The following is a 19,540-nucleotide window of genomic DNA, read 5'->3' on the forward strand; positions in this document are numbered from 1 at the left end:
ACACCAATCTCCTGTCACAGTCTCTCCCACACACCAATCTCCTGTCACAGTCTCTCCCACACACCAATCTCCTGTCACAGTCTCTCCCACACACCAATCTCCTGTCACAATCTCCCCCACACACCAATCTCCTGTCACAGTCTCTCCCACACAACAATCTCCTGTCACAGTCTCTCCCACACACCAATCTCCGGTCACAGTCTCTCCCACACACCAATCTCCTGTCACAGTCTCCCCCACACACCAATCTCCTGTCACGGTCTCTCCCACACAACAATCTCCTGTCACAGTCTCCCCCACACAACAATCTCCTGTCACAGTCTCCCCCACACAACAATCTCCTGTCACAGTCTCTTCCACACACCAATCTCCTGTCACAGTCTCTCCCACACACCAATCTCCTGTCACAGTCTCTTCCACACAACAATCTCCTGTCACAGTCTCTCCCACACACCAATCTCCTGTCGCAGTCTCTCCCACACACCAATCTCCTGTCACAGTCTCTCCCAAAAAACAATCTCCTGTCACATTCTCCCCCACACACCAATCCCCTGTCACAGTCTCTCCCACATACCAATCTCCTGTCACAGTCTCCCCCACACACCAATCTCCTGGTCACAGTCTCTCCCACACACCAATCTCCTGTCACAGTCTCTCCCACACACCAATCTCCTGTCACAGTCTCTCCCACACACCAATCTCCTGTCACAGTCTCCCCCACACACCAATCTCCTGGTCACAGTCTCTCCCACACACCAATCTCCTGTCACAGTCTCCCCCACACACCAATCTCCTGTCACAGTCTCTCCCACACACCAATCTCCTGTCACAGTCTCCCCCACACACCAATCTCCTGTCACAGTCTCTCCCACACACCAATCTCCTCCACACACCAATCTCCTGTCACAGTCCCTCCCACACACCAATCTCCTGTCACAGTCTCTCCCACACACCAATCTCCTGTCACAGTCTCTCCCACACACCAATCTCCTGTCACAGTCTCCCCCACACACCAATCTCCTGGTCACAGTCTCTCCCACACACCAGTCGCCTGTCACAGTCTCCCCCACATACCAATCTCCTGTCACAGTCTCTCCCACACACCAATCTCCTGTCACAGTCTCCCCCACACACCAATCTCCTGTCACAGACTCCCCCACACACCAATCTCCTGTCACAGTCTCCCCCACACACCAATCTCCTGTCACAGTCTCTCCCACACACCAATCTCCTGTCACAGTCCCTCCCACACACCAATCTCCTGTCACAGTCTCTCCCACACACCAATCTCCTGTCACAGTCTCTCCCACACACCAATCTCCTGTCACAGTCTCTCCCACACACCAATCTCCTGTCACAGTCCCTCCCACACACCAATCTCCTGTCACAGTCTCTCCCACACACCAATCTCCTGTCACAGTCTCTCCCACACACCAATCTCCTGTCACAGTCTCTCCCACACACCAATCTCCTGTCACAGTCTCTCCCACACAACAATCTCCTGTCACAGTCTCTCCCACACACCAATCTCCTGTCACAGTCTCTCCAACACACCAATCTCCTGTCACAGTCTCCCCCACACACCAATCTCCTGTCACAGTCTCTCCCACACACCAATCTCCTGTCACAGTCTCCCCCACACACCAATCTCCTGTCACAGTCTCTCCCACACACCAATCTCCTGTCACAATCTCCCCCACACACCAATCTCCTGTCACAGTCTCTCCCACACACCAATCTCCTGTCACAGTCTCTCCCACACACCAATCTCCGGTCACAGTCTCTCCCACACACCAATCTCCTGTCACAGTCTCCCCCACACACCAATCTCCTGTCACAGTCTCTCCCACACAACAATCTCCTGTCACAGTCTCCCCCACACACCAATCTCCTGGTCACAGTCTCTCCCACACACCAATCTCCTGTCACAGTCTCCCCCACACACCAATCTCCTGTCACAGTCTCTCCCACACACCAATCTCCTGTCACAGTCTCCCCCACACACCAATCTCCTGTCACAGTCTCTCCCACACACCAATCTCCCCCACACACCAATCTCCTGTCACAGTCTCTCCCACACAACAATCTCCTGTCACAGTCTCCCCCACACACCAATCTCCTGGTCACAGTCTCTCCCACACACCAATCTCCTGTCACAGTCTCCCCCACACACCAATCTCCTGTCACAGTCTCTCCCACACACCAATCTCCTGTCACAGTCTCCCCCACACACCAATCTCCTGTCACAGTCTCTCCCACACACCAATCTCCCCCACACACCAATCTCCTGTCACAGTCTCTCCCACACACCAATCTCCTGTCACAGTCTCTCCCACACACCAATCTCCTGTCACAGTCTCTCCCACACACCAATCTCCTGTCACAGTCTCTCCCACACACCAATCTCCTGTCACAGTCTCTCCCACACACCAATCTCCTGTCACAGTCTCCCCCACACACCAATCTCCTGTCACAGTCTCTCCCACACACCAATCTCCTGTCACAATCTCCCCCACACACCAATCTCCTGTCACAGTCTCTCCCACACACCAATCTCCTGTCACAGTCTCTCCCACACACCAATCTCCGGTCACAGTCTCTCCCACACACCAATCTCCTGTCACAGTCTCCCCCACACACCAATCTCCTGTCACAGTCTCTCCCACACAACAATCTCCTGTCACAGTCTCCCCCACACAACAATCTCCTGTCACAGTCTCCCCCACACAACAATCTCCTATCACAGTCTCTTCCACACACCAATCTCCTGTCGCAGTCTCTCCCACACACCAATCTCCTGTCACAGTCTCTCCCAAAAAACAATCTCCTGTCACAGTCTCCCCCACACACCAATCCCCTGTCACAGTCTCTCCCACATACCAATCTCCTGTCACAGTCTCCCCCACACACCAATCTCCTGGTCACAGTCTCTCCCACACACCAATCTCCTGTCACAGTCTCTCCCACACACCAATCTCCTGTCACAGTCTCTCCCACACACCAATCTCCTGTCACAGTCTCCCCCACACACCAATCTCCTGGTCACAGTCTCTCCCACACACCAATCTCCTGTCACAGTCTCCCCCACACACCAATCTCCTGTCACAGTCTCTCCCACACACCAATCTCCTGTCACAGTCTCCCCCACACACCAATCTCCTGTCACAGTCTCTCCCACACACCAATCTCCCCCACACACCAATCTCCTGTCACAGTCTCTCCCACACACCAATCTCCTGTCACAGTCTCTCCCACACACCAATCTCCTGTCACAGTCTCCCCCACACACCAATCTCCTGTCACAGTCTCTCCCACACACCAATCTCCTGTCACAGTCTCTCCCACACACCAATCTCCTGTCACAGTCACTCCCACACACCAATCTCCTGTCAGTCTCTCCCACACACCAATCTCCTGTCACAGTCACTCCCACACACCAATCTCCTGTCAGTCTCTCCCACACACCAATCTCCCGTCACAGTCTCTCCCACACACATTCACACTTTCACACCATCTTTGCAAATGACCACTCTCTTCTCTCACTCTCTGTGAAACTCACCTCTTTCTTTCACTTTCTCACTTTCTCTCCAGCTCTCTCTCTAACTTGCCCTATATTCATTGCTCTCTGTCATGCCCTCTCTCCATCTCTGACTTAATTTTCTCTCCAACTCACTGCCTCACTCTCTCTATCACTCTCACTCTCCATCTTTCTCTCTGATTCACATTCTCACCCTCACTCATTCACCCTCACAAGAACATATTAGCTTAGCCTCTGAGAAATGCCTTTATTGGTAGGCATCCTGCTTCAAATTCAGCTTTCAACGCCTTTCACAGAAGTGGGGAGATTAATGTTATGTACCTGTGTGGACAATTACTTCTCGATAACGTAAATAGTTTACCTCTCAGTAAATTTGCAGTGGAATTCCTGAAGGGGCATTTATAAGGCTTTTCTCATTGAGTTTTAATTTAATGTGTATGTCTGGATTAATGTGCAAATGAGCTACCTCACTTAAATAGGGCTGCACTTCTAAAGTACTGAATTACTTCAGAGACGCTTTGCGATGCTCTGAGGATGTGAGCCAAGGCACTTCATAAATTCTAGTTTTCTTCCCGTTTCTAAAACTATTTTTATTTACTCATTCTCATGGAGGGTTTTTTTTATAAGGACGGAGGAGCAGAAACAGTTTCCACTGGCAGGAGAGTCAGTAACCAGCAGAGACAGACGCAAGATAATTGGCATAAAATCCAGGGAGGAAATGAGAAGAATTTTCTTTGCACACTGTATTATGATCTGGAATGTGCGTGCCTGAAAGGGTGATGGAAGCAGATTCAATAACTTTCAGGAGGAAACAGGATCAGTGCGTGTAAAGGAGAAATTGCAGGGCTATGGTGAAAGCTGGGGAAGTAGTGCAGCTAATTGGATAGCTCTTGCAAAGAGCAGCACTGACACAATGAGCTGAATGGCCTCCTTCTCTACTGCATAATTCTGTAACCACAGGTATTTTGTTAACCATCTTGAGGAAAAAAAAAAGCCAACCATTGTACTCAGCCGCTGAATAGCTGACCGCAAATGAAGTATTTTCATGGAAGCAGCATAATCACAATCAGAAAGTGAAGGCCCATTAAAAGCAATTCTCCCGCTTGCAACTTTCACATGAGCTCAAGAAGTTACAAGATCCTAAATGTGAGCCACAGAGTTGTGCAGTGACTGAGAGGCTAAGCAAGATAGTGGCGGGAGGTTAGTTTTGTTGCACCACGAGCTCTGTATTTCATGGTTGAAGTGATACAACGTTGAAAGCTGCCATGACAGGGACTTACTTGCACCTCCTATTGTGTCTCCGACCATATTCACTCTTTGGCACTCTTACCTGTGAGTGAGCACGACATGGACATCCAATTTCACCACACTGCTGCCCTTCCCAAAGTTCAGTCCTTCAGCAGCACCTTCCAAACCCATGAACTCTACCACCTAGCACAACAAGGGCAGCAGATGTATGGGAACACCACCACCTCCTAGTTTCCCTCCAAGTCACACAACGTCCTGACTTGGTAGTATTTCAGCTGTTTTTCCACTGTCGCTGGGTCAAAACCCTGGAACTCCCTCCCTAACAGCACTGTGGGTGTACCTGCACCACCGGGACTGCAGCAGTTCAAGAAGGCAGCTCACCACCACCTTCTCAAGGGCAATTAGGGATGGGCAATAGATGCTGGCCATAGCAGTGACACATCATATCACAAGGTCAATAATAGTCAACAAGTAGCCAGCTGAGCCCCAGATTCCTGCTTTCTCCCTTGGCCACCACCCCTCGCACCTCTCACTGTGCACTCTGCCTCACCTGATAGTGCCTTTGCAAGCAGTAGGAACGCAAATGGATGAGCTAACCATTGCATTGGGTCACCTGTTTGATGTAGCTGTGGGCAGCACATCAGCTGGCATTGCAGTGCCTATATGAGCCTGAGACATAAATGTTGCTTGTGACTTAGTTGCCTCTAGCACAGCCACTTCTGTGTTGCAGTTTTGACGCAGCACCCAGCAAAGCTTTGCAATGGGTCCCCTGCCGACCCAGAGCCTGCGGAGGCAGGCAGGTGTGTCAAAAAGGCCGCAAATATGCCTGGCGACTTCATGGCAAGTGCAGGAGAAGTGTGGCCTCCAGCCTTCGCTGTTGCTTCCAAGCTACGATTGCGTGAGGGAGCCTGGCTGTACATTCCTTTGTGCCACAAGCTTTGTGAATATAATGTTTCACAGAAAAGGTTAATCTGTGGCCTGATTGCTGCTGAAATGTGGAAGTGGGCCTCGCTGCCAAGTTCCCTGGTGATTGTGCACCGTATTTGAAGAGTTTGACTCATCAGTGCTAAGGGCAGTGAGTTTAACTTTAAAATTACTGCAGGAAGCCCTAGGCTGCAATTATATTAATGCAGTCAAAGAAGGAATCAATGTGCCAGGCCATGATGTCATCAACTCTGGGTGGTCTAGTTGCAGTTTTGAATATAAAGTGACATCCTCATTCACTGTTGTATCCACATGTTGGAAGTCCAAATGGTAATTGAGTTGTCTGGTGTGAGACTCGAGTCCTTCAAATCAGAAAGGGCTCGGAATTAATCAGTCCCACTCGAGTGGCATTAGGTGCTCAGGTTGTCCTTGTGTGTGTCTGAGTCTACGGAAGAAGTAAGAGGCGTTGAACTGTTTGTTCCTTTTCATTGTTGTCCAGCATTCTCAGCTGGAAGGGCATGTGTAAAGGTAGGGTGGGTACACGATCGTGTTCAGCTGTGGAGCCGCTGTGGTAAAATATCCTTCGAGCTCTTACTGTTAACGATTATGTCTGAAGATTGGCCGCAGGAGTGAGCTGCCAGAGGGCTGGTGGACTTGTACACAGTCTCGAATTCCACCTCCAGAGAGAGAGAGAAAAGAAAGACTTGCATTTATATCGCACTTTTCACAACCACCAGACGACTCAAAGCACATTGAAGTACTTTTGAAGTGTAGTCACTGTTGTAATGTAGGAAATGTGGCAGCCAATTTGCTCACAGCAAGCTCCCACAAGCAATGTGGTAATGGGCAAACCCCTCCTGCTCTTCTTCAAGTAGTGCCAGGAAATCTTTTATGTCCACCTGAGAGGGTAGACAGGGGCCTCAGTTCAACGTCTCCTCTAAAAGAAGGCACCTCTGACAATGCAGCACTCCCTCAGTACTGCACTGGAGTGTCAGCCTTGACTTTTGTGCTCAAGTCATGAAGTAGGATTTGAAGAGGACGACAAAAGGAATCAGTTTTTGGATCTCTGGCGATCTTCAGCTAAGCACACCGTAGAGATAATCTGGGCATGACTCTAAAGCCAACAGTGCACCAGGAAACTCTCCTCGGTATCAGAGTGGTTAATGTTTTACACAGATTTTCTGCTCCCCTCCAGCCCTGTCGCCTGCCGCTCTTCCTGTTTTGCCTTTGGGCCATTTCATCCTATTGGAAAATGTTTGGCAGTAAGAGTGTAAAGTATCCAGCACAGCTTGGATCCATCCCATCTGTTTGTCCATTTAGAAAACTTCAGCCAACTGCTGTAATTAACCCTCCAAGTCCTGACCTTTTTAATGGTAGTTTAATGGGTATCGGATTGAACCAGAAACCCTGATTTTAAATTCCGCCCTCCCCTCCGACATTGTGAAATTGAATTCAGTAAACCTATTGACTAATCCCAGGGTATGATCCTGAAAACCTGCCTGCTTTGTCATAAAATTCAACTGGTTCACTAACGTTCTTTCGGACAGGGATTGTTATATTCCAGTCAGTGAAGGATAGAACTGGAGCCACCCTTGGTACACTTTATAAGCATTTATTTACAGAGTTACGCATTACAAACATACACTTCCTAACCCCACACTTCCAGTCTGCACATATGAGCCTCCAGTTAATGCCCACGACTTACATACAATTAAACACAATTCATATACAGTTAGCAGAGGTCCTACCACTACTACACTTGACTCCAGTCCTATAGTACATCATTGACTGTTAATGCCCTCAGGGCAACCAGGGATTGGCACTTCAGGGCGATTTCATTCCACGTCAATTGACAATGTAAAGGAGATGGTAATAAATGTCACATGATTTATTCCAAAATCCAACTCTTTTGTGCTTTAGTATACTTTACTCATCTGTCATAAATAAACATCCCAACACCAAACATTAAGAAAAAAAAATCACCTCTCAATCCTTGCATCTAGACTCTACATATAACCATTCTAGATAGGACGATGTGGGTTAATTTCGCATTTATTGAACATTAATTTACGGCAAGGATTTTCTGGGAATTTATCGGAATTGTGTGAGTGGGGACTTTCCATTGTCTCTAACATTAGAAGCAAATTTGATTTAAGCTCCAGTTTCCCCTAGAGCCATGAAACACTTTGCTGCCTTTTCCCCCATACTTTCCTGTGGGCTGAAGCAGCTCATTCTGTTTAATGCAAGAACCAATCCGAGTAGTTGCCTTTCAATTTACAGCTTCAAGCTCATTGAAGCCAAAGCCTGTACACGATACAAAGCTGATGAAGGTGAATGTTGCAGGGCTGATTCCAAATTCCAGCTCTCCTGAGCTTTAGTTCACGTTGGTCATCTCTCAGAACTAAACATCCAGTGCCCCACCCCTTCTCCGCTATCTGTCTCTCCTGAAAGGAATGGGCGTTGCTGGGATACAGTTCCACTTGATTGGTATTTCATCTATCTGGTTGTTTTTGGTGTGTGAACCCTGAATCAACTGGTTCACTAACGTTCTTTAGGACGGGAGTTATAATCTAGTCAGTAAAGGATAGAACTGGAGCCAATCTTTGCACACTTTATAAACATTTATTTATAGAGTTACACATTACAAGCATACACCTCCTGACCCCACAGTTTCAGTCTGCCTCTATTTATAAGGGCACATGTGAATCCCCAGTAAATGCCCACAACCTGCATACAATTGATATATGGTTAACAGAGATTCTGCCACCATTACACAACTCCGGTTCCACAGTACATCATTGATTTTTAATGCCCCCAGGGCAAGTGTTAAAAGTCTTATCACACTGGGTGAGGGTTTCATGGCTAAGCTCAGTCATGTTCCCATCTGATTCCAGACATGCACTTTCCAGCAGAGTTCAGTGATCAGGGTCACTGCAGCTGTGAATCTACCAGGTTTGCGTTTTAAGGACAGTGGCCTATTTGAAAGTCAAGCAGAACTTGGTGAAGATTCCTTACCCACAGGAAATTTCCTGGTATTTGCCCATCAGATGTCGCTGATTCTGAATTGACCCCGAAATTAAATCTCCTGGTCAGCCGTGAAAATATAACATGAGTTCCCAGGTCCCACACACTTCAAAAACAAGGAAAAAACGAATTTGCGTTTATATCGCACCTTCCATCTACTTAGGATGTAAGTGCCCACAGTCAGTAAGTTGTTTTTAAAATATAGTCACTGCCATTTGTAGGCAATTGTAACAACCAATTTCCACATAGGCTGTCTCAAACACCAGTAAAATAAATCAGCTGTTAATCTCCATTTGGAAGTGTTGATTGAAGGATAAATGTTTGCTGGGACACTGAAGGAACTCCCTGCTCTTGTTGTACTGTTGGACTTTACCAGATAGTTTTGTTTGAAAGAGGTGGATGTGACCTGCTACGATATCTGCCTGGAGACAAACCCATGTAACCTGGTTGCCATGGAGACCGGTCAAAAAATGATTGAAAGTAAGATGTAAGTTTTAACACCTTGACACGAAGGAAGAGGCAGCTGGTCTTGCTGCACACAGGTTCTCTGAATCAGTCAGATAGAGAGATTTGGGTAAGAAGACCAAAAACAGGCGCTGCTAGGCCAGGTAGAGGAAAAAGGCAGCTTTTTGTGTTTGCTACCAAGCAGAGTGCTGGTATGAATGGATTTCCTGTTTAAAGAGAAAAGGCTTGTGGAGATTTAAAGATCAAGGAGCTTCCAGAGGTGCCTTGCTAATGGAAGTCCATTCGATTATGCTGAAAAAAATTGAGTGAAGGGGCATTTGTTAAAAGGACACTGTAAGATTCCCTGTTGAAGCTGGGAGCAGCTTGGGACTTCATATACAAGGCTAAATTTCTGCTGAGAGTGCAGTGTAATGTATAAATGTGGCATAGGGTTTTCGGTTGTGTTAAGAAGTTAATGGGGAGTCCTTTTCTGTAGTTCAGTGTAATAGTTGCCTACTAAGTAATGTTTAGTCAATGTTGGTTTTAGTTTGTTTGCTCCAGTAAAAGCTGTAGTCTTGAGTGTTTCATCTTGAGCACAAAAATCTAGGTTAACACGCCAGAGCAGTACGGAGGGAGTGCGGTACTGTCAGAGGTGCCATTTTTCCGATGAGACATTAAATTGAAAACAGAATGTCCTGGGGCATAATTTGGAAGAAGAGCAAGGGGGTTTCCCCAGGAGTCCTGGTCAATATTTATTCCTCAGTCAGCATCACAGAAACAGATTATCTGGCTATTATCACGTGAAACATGAAATTTTGACAAGCCATTCTTTTGAGTCAGTCATGGGAAACCCATGTCTCTTTTTAAAAGTTATTGCTGTCTTCAGGGATCGTAGCGTTCTTCAAATAATGCTGTCGCATTTTTTTTACATTCACCTGAACAGGCAGACGAGGTCTTGGTTTAGCATCTCCTCTGAAAGATGATATCAAACACCAGGGAAAAAATATTCACCAAGAAAAAGATTAGTAGATGATCTGTTGTCTTATAATTCTCACTATATCTTCTAGGTTTCCAGTTTGTATTTAATATTGTAACATGTGTTAAATTAATTGCAAGAAGACCTAGTTTCGCAACTGCAAGAAGTAACTACATTCAGGCTGCAATGCATTTGAGTGTTTTCTGCCAAATAGTAACTCAACTGGGAAGTGTTTGTTACCCTAAGTGGATTGAGAATTGGCTTCAGAAGATCACTGACTTCATGGTCAGTTACTTCTGTGTTTAAGACAAAGGATCCAGTCATTGCTTGTGAATCTACCAGCCAGGAGTGATGGGCTGATGATAAGAATGGGGCCTGACAAACCATTGCAGTAAATATGCTGAGCCCTAATGCTATAGAGAGTATGATGATGTGTATGTTCTTGATAAGACTGGCAGGGAATTTCACCTTCAAAACGGTACGAACTTTGCCGTACTGCTTTGTGTGTGCCGCATGGTTTCTATTTTTTTATTATTCGCTCATGGGATGTGGGTGTCGCTGGCTGGGCCAGCATTTATTGCCCATCCCTAGTTGCTCTTGAGAAGGTGGTGGTGAGCTGCCTTCTTGAAGCGCTGCAGTCCATGTGGCGTAGGTACACCCACAGTGCTGTTAGGGAGGGAGTTCCAGGATTTTGAGGCAGCGACAATGAAGGAACGGCCGATATAGTTCCAAGTTAGGATGGTCTGTGGCTTGGAGGGGAACTTGCAGGTGGTGGTGTTTGCTGCCCTTGTCCTTCTAAGTGGTGGAGGTTGTGGGTGTGGAAGATGCTGCCAAAGAAGCCTTGGTGAGTTCCCACAGTGCATCTTGTAGATGGTACACACTGCTGCCACTGCGCATTGGTAGTGGAGGGAGTGAATGTTGAAGGTGGTGGAGGGGGTGCCAATCAAGCAGGCTGCATTGTCCTGGATGGTGTCGAGATTCTTGAATGTTGGAGCTGCACTCATCCAGGCAAGTGGAGAGTATTTCATCACAATCCTGACTTGTGCCTTGTAGGTCGTGGACAGGCTTTGGGGAGTCAGGATTCCTAGCCCCTGACTTGCTCCTGTTCTATTGGCTTATGCCAATACACAAACACAGCAACAACTTTCCACATTGGCACTTATTAGTTGTCAGGGTTGGGTGGACAGTAAGTGTCCAAGTATCTGTAATCTACTAGCTTCATCTTGAGCACAAAATAGCCAAATAGACACTTAGTGAACCCTAACAGCCTCACAATGACTGGGTCCATCTTGGGGGAGTGCCCTTCTGATTGTGCACTCTGTGGCCCACAATGGCCCTCCTGATGGCAATCGCACACACAAACACACACACACACATATATATACACACCGCGCCCCCCCCCCCCCCCACAATCCCCACCCCACCCACTTACCTTGTTCTGATGGCAGCTCCCATGCTGCTGCTCCTGGCCGGGTGCAGCACCAGCAGTGGCCACCGCTCCCAGTGGCAGCGCTGGGGAGCTGCTGATCCTCCTCCTGATTGGTCAGCAGCACAGAGGTGGGATCTCTCCCTTTACAGGGACAGGTGCCCCGATGGCTGCTCATTAGCTGGCTGATGGATATAAAATCCATTCATGGCTCTCCGAAAGAGCCAAGGTGGGCCACTGCCACCCCACCAAAACTCCAGCCTGTAAATGAAGGTCTTGTTTTTCTCCATCTTCCCAAGATGTCTAGGGCTGACTGTCCAGTGCCCTGCAGGCTGGTTGACCACCCAGTTACTAGCAGGTCTGGAATGGATGGATGCATTGAGCTTTGTGTTGATCCAGGCCAGTCCTTGGCCATCTAGGGAACCTCACACATTGGTCCATGTATTTGGGGACCCTTTTGCTTTTGTGACTGGCTACGGTTAAGGCCAGTGATTCTGAACCCTGAATAATCTCCTGGAATACCAAGTTTATTTTGGGAGATGAAGCGGTTTGTAGTGTTGACCAGTCCAGTGTGATTAGTTCTCACTCAAGCTGCTGGGCTGAGTGACTGTCAGTGGAATATGCTCCTGGAGAGAGCTGCTGCTGAGACCACCCCTAATCCACTCTCAGCCCCTGTGTAGAGGAGATTGGCCTGGAGTGCCAGTGGGCATCACAGCCACCAAATCCAGTCCTGCCCATGTCTGATGCTCACATGGGCTTTCGTCTTCAGTTCTCTGAATGAAGGTACAGTGCCACGACCTCCTTCGCAGTCACAAACCCACCCCAGCCAGAACAGGGGTCAAACCCCCGTTTGGCACTAATCAGACACATCAGACCATCTGGCCAACAGCCCCACAAGAAGTCTGAGTTGCTGTAGCAGCTTTACATGCACGTTGTAGCCTGAAGCTATGGATAGTGATGGTAGAGGCTCCAACATTCCTTCCATCACACGGCTGACCAGGAATCTCGCCCACTCTTACTGCCTGCTACTGGCGTGCGTTGGAAGGACTTACAGGTTGATACTCAACTCGTTGTGGACACATTATGAACGCACCCTCCTTGGCCATCAAGCCCTGAAGTGGGACTGGAATCCAGAGCTTCTGGCTCAGAGGCAGGGACGCTCGCCACTGCGCCTCCCATTTTGGACACGGTAGCAGACGCTAATGGCTGACGAAAGCCCGTGCGCAGTGAGGAAAAAGTATCATCTTTTTTATTTTGCAAGGGAGAGAGACTCACCAGCTTTTTTTCGGATGGTTACTATCTCCAGACCAATGATGTCATGCGAGTCCGGTGGTTTCAATATCTAAACATTATTTATCACTTTTGGCTCAAACGTGGCTGAAAATGACGTTTCAGGGCAAATTTATCTCGGAGGAAATGTGATGCAAACATTAAATTAGACAAGAAGCTACTCCAATGCTGATGCTGGTCCATAGCCAGATTACTCTCTGCTTCTTGACCATTTAAGGCAATGTTCGTGCTCCAAACAGAAATATCAGTAAAATGTGGATGGGAGGCTCTATCTGTCACTGGCTGTTGGACAGCGTTCAGGACCTGCATTATCAGATTCCTTTCAATATGCTCGACAGGAGATTGCCAGCCCATTGTTTTATCAGGAATAAAAAGAAGCTGAGAACTTTTTTTTCTTTTAACTGTGTTTCCCCCTTGCTCCATAAAGAGCAGCACAAATAAAATGGGTGGATAAATGGGCTCAGTAGAGAAGAGTCTAGTTTTCCTGAGCTTTAGCAGCGACTGTGTTTGTTTTGGCTGCTGGGAGCTTCTCTTAATTCTTCAGCCGCTGCTGCTTTACTTCAGCTATTTGGGATGCTTCCCAAGTTCCTTTCCTTTTCTCCAACTTCCCTTGAAGGCACTGAGTTACAGTTTGACGGACTCGGAGAGCCCTCTACTATGTTGCACAAAAAGTGGCCAACCTTCATGCGTGAGCCTGGGGGGTAGGGGGGTGGGTGAAAGTCAAAAGCATGGAAAGCAAGAAACGATCTAGCTAACTAACCTGCATTTATATAGCGCCGTTCAGATTCTCGAGACCTCGCAAAGCACTTCACTGCCAGTAAGTTTTGTTCAGTGTGCAGAGACTTCTGTTGTTTAGGCAAATGTCGTGACCAGTTTGTATCACATCGAGGTCCCACAACCAATGAGCTATTCGACTAGTGAATCTGGTTTCAAAGTCTTGCTTGAGGGATAAATGGTTGCCCAGGACACCAGGAGACCTCCGGTGCTCTTCTTCAAATTGTGCAAGAGGATTTTTTTATTCAGAGAGCAGACAGGATCTTGGTTTAACATCTCAGCTAAAAGGCAGCACCCCTGGCAGTGCAGCACTCCCTTGGTACTGCACTGACATGTGAACGTAAATTATGCCTTCAAGTCCTAGAGGCACCACTACAAGCAATTTTTTTTCTCCCTGACCATAGATGAGTATGGGTTACAGGATAGGGATCAGGAGCAAAAGCACTTCCCACAGGGAACACGCCTTCCACCTTAGCCCGGAGATATTGAAAGCAAAGGGATGTAACCTGAAAATCAGTCAGGAAACACTTCTTCATGCAAAGGGCGGTAGAAGAGTGGAACTCTCTGCCACAAAAAGCAGGAGATACTGGAGCTCGGTTAATAATTTTAAATCTGAGATTGATAGATTTTTGCCGGCCCGGCGTATTGAGGAGCCAAAGCAGGAAATGGAGTTAAGATACAGACCAGCCATGACCTCATATTGAATGGCGGAACAGGCTCAGAGAGCTGAGTGGCCTCCTCCTGTTCCTATGAGCTGATTTCCCTCTCTGCTGCTGGTACAGCTGAGTTAAGAATTGTAAGTGTAAGAGGCTATTTCGTAATTCGGTGCCAAGTAGGTTCAGTCCTTCCACCACGCATTTACCATATAGGAAACGAAAGTTGAGAAGTGACCCATCCACATTTGTGTGGCCCTAATTACTGTTTCAAACCCCCAACAGCTTAATAAGCATTGGAGAAACAGTTAAGGCATTAAATTACCAATTGTGTAAATCAGTCGATTTGGCAGAGCAGAGCTCCTTTCAAAAGCCAGTGTACAGTCTGGCATTACAACCTGGACTTCAAAGCTCTAAAGGAATAAGCACCAGGATAGATCTCACCTTGTTCCAAATTGTACATTAAACATACTGGTGTGTCTGATGAATGATGGTGGACTTATTCATATGGTTTACACTTTAAGAAAGGAATGAATTTGATCCTATTCAGCAGCGTAAGTGGCCTGGAGTAAATTAGATTTCAATGTCTCCTGGACCCCATCAGACCTTTGCAGAAGAGCTACCTGATATGGTTAAAATATGTAGCTGTATCCTGTTACTCAGAGCCAAGCCTCTGCCAGCTTTGTGCGCAGTTTCTCTCCAAGCTGGCAGCCTTTTGATACTCAAAATGCATTTTTCACATCTCAAACACGTCTTAAGAAATCTTTAGGGTAGACTTTGTCCAATACCATAAAATGAATAACGAATTGGCAGCCTGTTGATATCACTGGTGACCTTTGTTTTTGAAATCAATGGGCTTTAGCCAGGGATAAAGAGGTGGGCTCCCTTTAAGGTTGGAGGGGGGTTGGGGGGGTAGTGGGTTTCACCTCGCTAATTAGAAGCAACTTCTTCCCCCCCCACCTAACGCCACGGTGAATGTTAACCACAATGTTCAGAGCTGATTAGCCAATCTCAGCTCGCCAGTGATATCAACAGGCTGCCAATTCGTTATTCATTTTATGGTATTGGACAAAGTCTACCCTAAAGATTTCTTAAGACGTACTGCTGGGAAATTTCCTCTTTAATCAGCTGAGCCCCAAGACTGTAAAACTGTTCCCTTAGAAGAGTTAGAGAGCAAGAATTGTTGACTGGACCGAATGTACGGTAGCTAAATTTTCTGATGATACAAAGACAGGTAGGACAGTAAAGTTGTGACGAGGATATAAGGAGTCTGCAAAAAGGATATAGATAGGTTAAGTGAGCTGGTAAAAATTTGGCAGATGGAGTATAATGTGGGAAAATGTGAACTTGTCCACTTTGGCAGGAAGAATAGAAAAGCAGCACATTATTGAAATGGAGAGCGATTGCAGAACTCTGCAGTGCAGTGGGACCTGGGTGTCCTGGTACATGAATCACAAAAAGTTAGCAAGCAGGTATAGCAAGTGAGGAAGGCAGATGGAATGTTGTCGTTTATTGGAAAGGAAATGGAATATAAAAGTAGGAAAGTTTCGCTACAGTTACATTGGTGAGACTACATCTGGAGTACTGTGTACAGTTTTGGTCTCCTTATTTAAGAAAGGACATAATTGCATTAGAAGAGGGAAGAGAACGTTCACACGACTGATTCCTGGGATGAAGGAGTTACCTGATGAGGATAGGTTGGACAGGTTGGGTTTGTATAGATTGGAGTTTAGAAGACTGAGAGGTGATCTTGTTGAAACAGATATGACCGTGAGTGGACTTGGCGGGAAATATGCTGAAAGGATGTTTTCCCCTTATAGGAGAGATTAAAATTAGGGGAACACAATTTAAAAATAAGTGTCTCTCATTTAATATGGGGATGAGGCAATTTTTTTTTTCTTCTGAGACTCGTGAGCCTGTGGAACTCCCTTCCCCAGAGAGCGGTAAAGGCTAGGCCATTGAATATTTTTAAGGCATGGGTAGATAGATTCTTGATTAACAAGGGAGCCAAAGGTTATCGGGGGCAGGTGGGAATGTGGAGTCGAGGCCACAACCAGATCAGCTATGATCTTATCAAATGGCAGAGCAAACTCAAGGAGCCGAATGGCCTACTCCTGCTCCAAATTCGTATGTTTGTAAATGAGCAAGTTGGCGCCCTGTATTCTCCAACCTGAGTGAGTGAGGCCCAAAACCAGGGATGGACACTCACACTGCCAGTGCTCAAGGATTTTCGTGGTCTCTCTGAGTGACTGAGACTGACATTTAGTGACCAATCATAGACACGTTTTGTTGCTTCTTTTTGCATCCAGCATAAACTGGGTTGACTCTTGGCTCAAATTCTCCAGCTTCTATTCACAAAAGTTATTTTGCTTTCCACAGTAACCGCTGATGACTTGCACTTGTCTGGCATGAAGACCCTGGAACATGTGGCAGTGACAGTGACCATAGCACATCCTGCTCGGGGCTCTCTAGAACTGAAACTGTACTGCCCCAGTGGGATGTCTTCACTCATCGGAGCAAAACGTATCATGGACACGTAAGTGGCCAGTGGCAGAGACTTGCCAAGTATCTTACCAGAAATGGCGGAAGTAAATTCTATGGCTACAAGGGGCTGACAGCAGAATATCAGTATGGTGAGGTGCCATGTAGGAAAGGAGTATGTTGAGAATGGTAGAGTGCCTCTGTGTTGAGGGTGGATTGGATAGGGAATCTCTACATGAGAAGTTTAGCTCTTCGTGTCCAGCCATTCATGGGATGTGGGCATCACTAACTAGGCCAGCATTTATTGCCCATCTCTAGATTTATCTGAGAAGGTGATGGTGAGCCATCTTCTTGAATGGCTGCAGTCTATAATGTGCAGGTACACCACAGTGCTGTTCAACAAGGAATTCCAGGACTTTGACCCAGCGACAGTGAAGAAACAGTGATATCGTTCCAAGTCAGGATGGTGAGTCACTTGGAGGGGAACTTGCAGGTGGTGGTGTTCCCATGCATCTGCTGCCCTTGTCCTTCTAGGTGGTAGAGGTCACGGGTTTGGAAGGTGCTGTCAAAGGCTGCTTGGTGAGTTCCTTCAGTGCATCTTATATATTGTACACAGTGCAGCTACTGTGCACCGTGGTTGGAGAAAGTGAATGTTTAAGTGGCCAATGGGGTGATGAACAAGCGGGCTGCTTGCCCTGGATGATGTCAAGCTGCTTGAGTGTTGTTGGACTTGCACTCATCCAAGCAAGTGGGGAGTATTCCATCACACTGCAGACTTGCACCTTGTAGATGGCGGACAGGCTTTGGGGACTCAGGAGGTGAGTTACTCCCTGCAGAATTTCTGGTCTCTGACCTGCTCTTGTAGCTACAGTATTTATTTATATGGTTGGCCTAGTTCAGTTTCTGCTTAGCACTAATCGCAAGGATTTTTGAGTGCGAGCACCAGCACAGATTGCTGACAGCCCCTCCCTCTCCCCATTTATGTAAGCAAATTCTCACCTTCATTATAGATCTTTATGTGTAACCTGACACCCATTCCCTAGACACCTGCCAACTGATTCACAGGGTCTTCAAAAATTGATTCTTGGCATCTGTATCCCACTCATTGAAGTTCAAGGGTGAAGAATATATTCATCAAGGTCTCCTACTAGGGTTATTTCTTATTATCACTGAATGACTATTAGTCCCAATTAAAATAATGTCATCTCGTAGCAATATTATTGAATCAGACAAACTTACTACAGAAGGAGGCCATTCCACCTACCTAAGGTGTGCTGGCTTTTTTAAAATGATTAATCCCACACACTGCTTTTTGTTTGAAATCCTGTTAGTTCCTCACCCTTAACTTCCTGTCCCAAAAATTTTACGGAATCAGTTTCCATCACATCTTCAGATAGAACCTTCCAGAATCCTACAGCTGTCTCACTGAAGAAATTTCTCCTCATCTCTCCTTGAGATCTTTTTGCAAGAACCTTTTAGTTGTTGACCCAATCTCACTGGGAATATTTTTTCCCCCTATTTAATCTATCAAAGTTTCTCAACATCTTCAAAACCTCATGAGGCCACCTCTTAACCTTCCCTGGTCCAAGGAGAACAGTCCTAACTTTTCCCACCTGACCTCATAACTGAAGTCCCTCATCCCTGGTAATATCCTGGTAAACTTCCTCTGTAACCTTTCTAAGGCCGTTACTTCTCTCCTGAAGTGTGGTGCCCAGAGTTCTCCACAATACTCCAACTGAACTCTGATTATTGAATTGTAAAGTTCTAATTGCTCTTAACCTTGAAAAATCTGTGTTGGCGAAAAGGGTTCATTTGAAGTTTTGAGGTCACTCTGGCCCAGGATTAGTGCAAGATTAGTTGGTTTTCATTAGATGGGGTTAGTTTGTTATTTGATGTTCTTTGTTGATATTGATTTAACTAAATTAGTTTTACTGAATTGGCTGACAGGATGTTTAGATTGGAGAGGTTGTCTGGCGTCTTACCTTTCCCCCATGAGGTAATATTACCCTGTTGGCACGTGTACACATGCAGACACCCCACACACATCCAACTTGGGCTTATATTATACACCATCTACCTCTCATCACTGGGAGAAAACATTTCTCTTTAAAGGTCTGAAATTCAATCCTTAAACTCCGAAGTCATAAGATGAGACCTGTCTTGCATAACTGGTAAACCCAAACATTGGTTGAAATGAGGTCTTTCTGGATTGTTTTTCATTTTAGAGGATTAGGTTTTGACATCGATCCTGTGGCAATCAGATTGTTGCCATTCTGTATTTAATCAGGCAACATTTTCTCTATATTTGGACTTAAGCTGCTGAATGTACTGAGGACTACGGGTTTTAAAAGATATTTGTTTTATTGAGGAAAAGGAACTGTTGCTGTATGCAGTAGCTGGTCCTTCAAGGAAACCATACTTGACTTTAAAAAAAATATTTCTCTTGGACTGAATAGTTCCAACAATGCTTTTATTGCAGACAATCCTGCATTTCTATTTTGCAGCAGAGTTTCACGTTCCCGGATCAGAGAATATATGAACATATTTTAAAAAAACAAGGCAAATGTATCCTGAAAAACGTCTTGGCACCTGCTCATCCTCTCTCACCTCCTTTTCCACCTCAAACTTTTTACTCCCTTCAGTGACAATTCTACCTTCAGCTGCCTAGACTGTAAGGTCTGAAATTCCCTCCCTACACCTCGTCACCTCCCTCTCCTCCTTTAAGACACTCCTGAAAACTTACCTTTTTGACCAAGCTTTTG

The 19,540-nt window shown here is 46.4% G+C and overlaps 1 protein-coding gene across 4 annotated transcripts in view; it reads left to right on the forward strand.

Moving 5' to 3' along the window:
• pcsk7 (proprotein convertase subtilisin/kexin type 7) overlaps window positions 1-19,540 on the forward strand; it is a 222,319-nt gene that overhangs the window by 179,966 nt on the left and 22,813 nt on the right. For all 4 annotated transcript variants that reach the window (XM_078532565.1, XM_078532592.1, XM_078532583.1 and 1 more), the window contains one exon: window positions 16,677-16,833. In XM_078532565.1, coding sequence (XP_078388691.1) covers window positions 16,677-16,833 — 157 coding nt within the window. The remainder of the gene's footprint in view (window positions 1-16,676; window positions 16,834-19,540) is intronic.

The sequence above is a fragment of the Cetorhinus maximus genome, chromosome 2, assembly GCF_964194155.1.
Source record: "Cetorhinus maximus chromosome 2, sCetMax3.hap1.1, whole genome shotgun sequence".
Classification (NCBI taxonomy): Eukaryota; Metazoa; Chordata; class Chondrichthyes; order Lamniformes; family Cetorhinidae; genus Cetorhinus; species Cetorhinus maximus.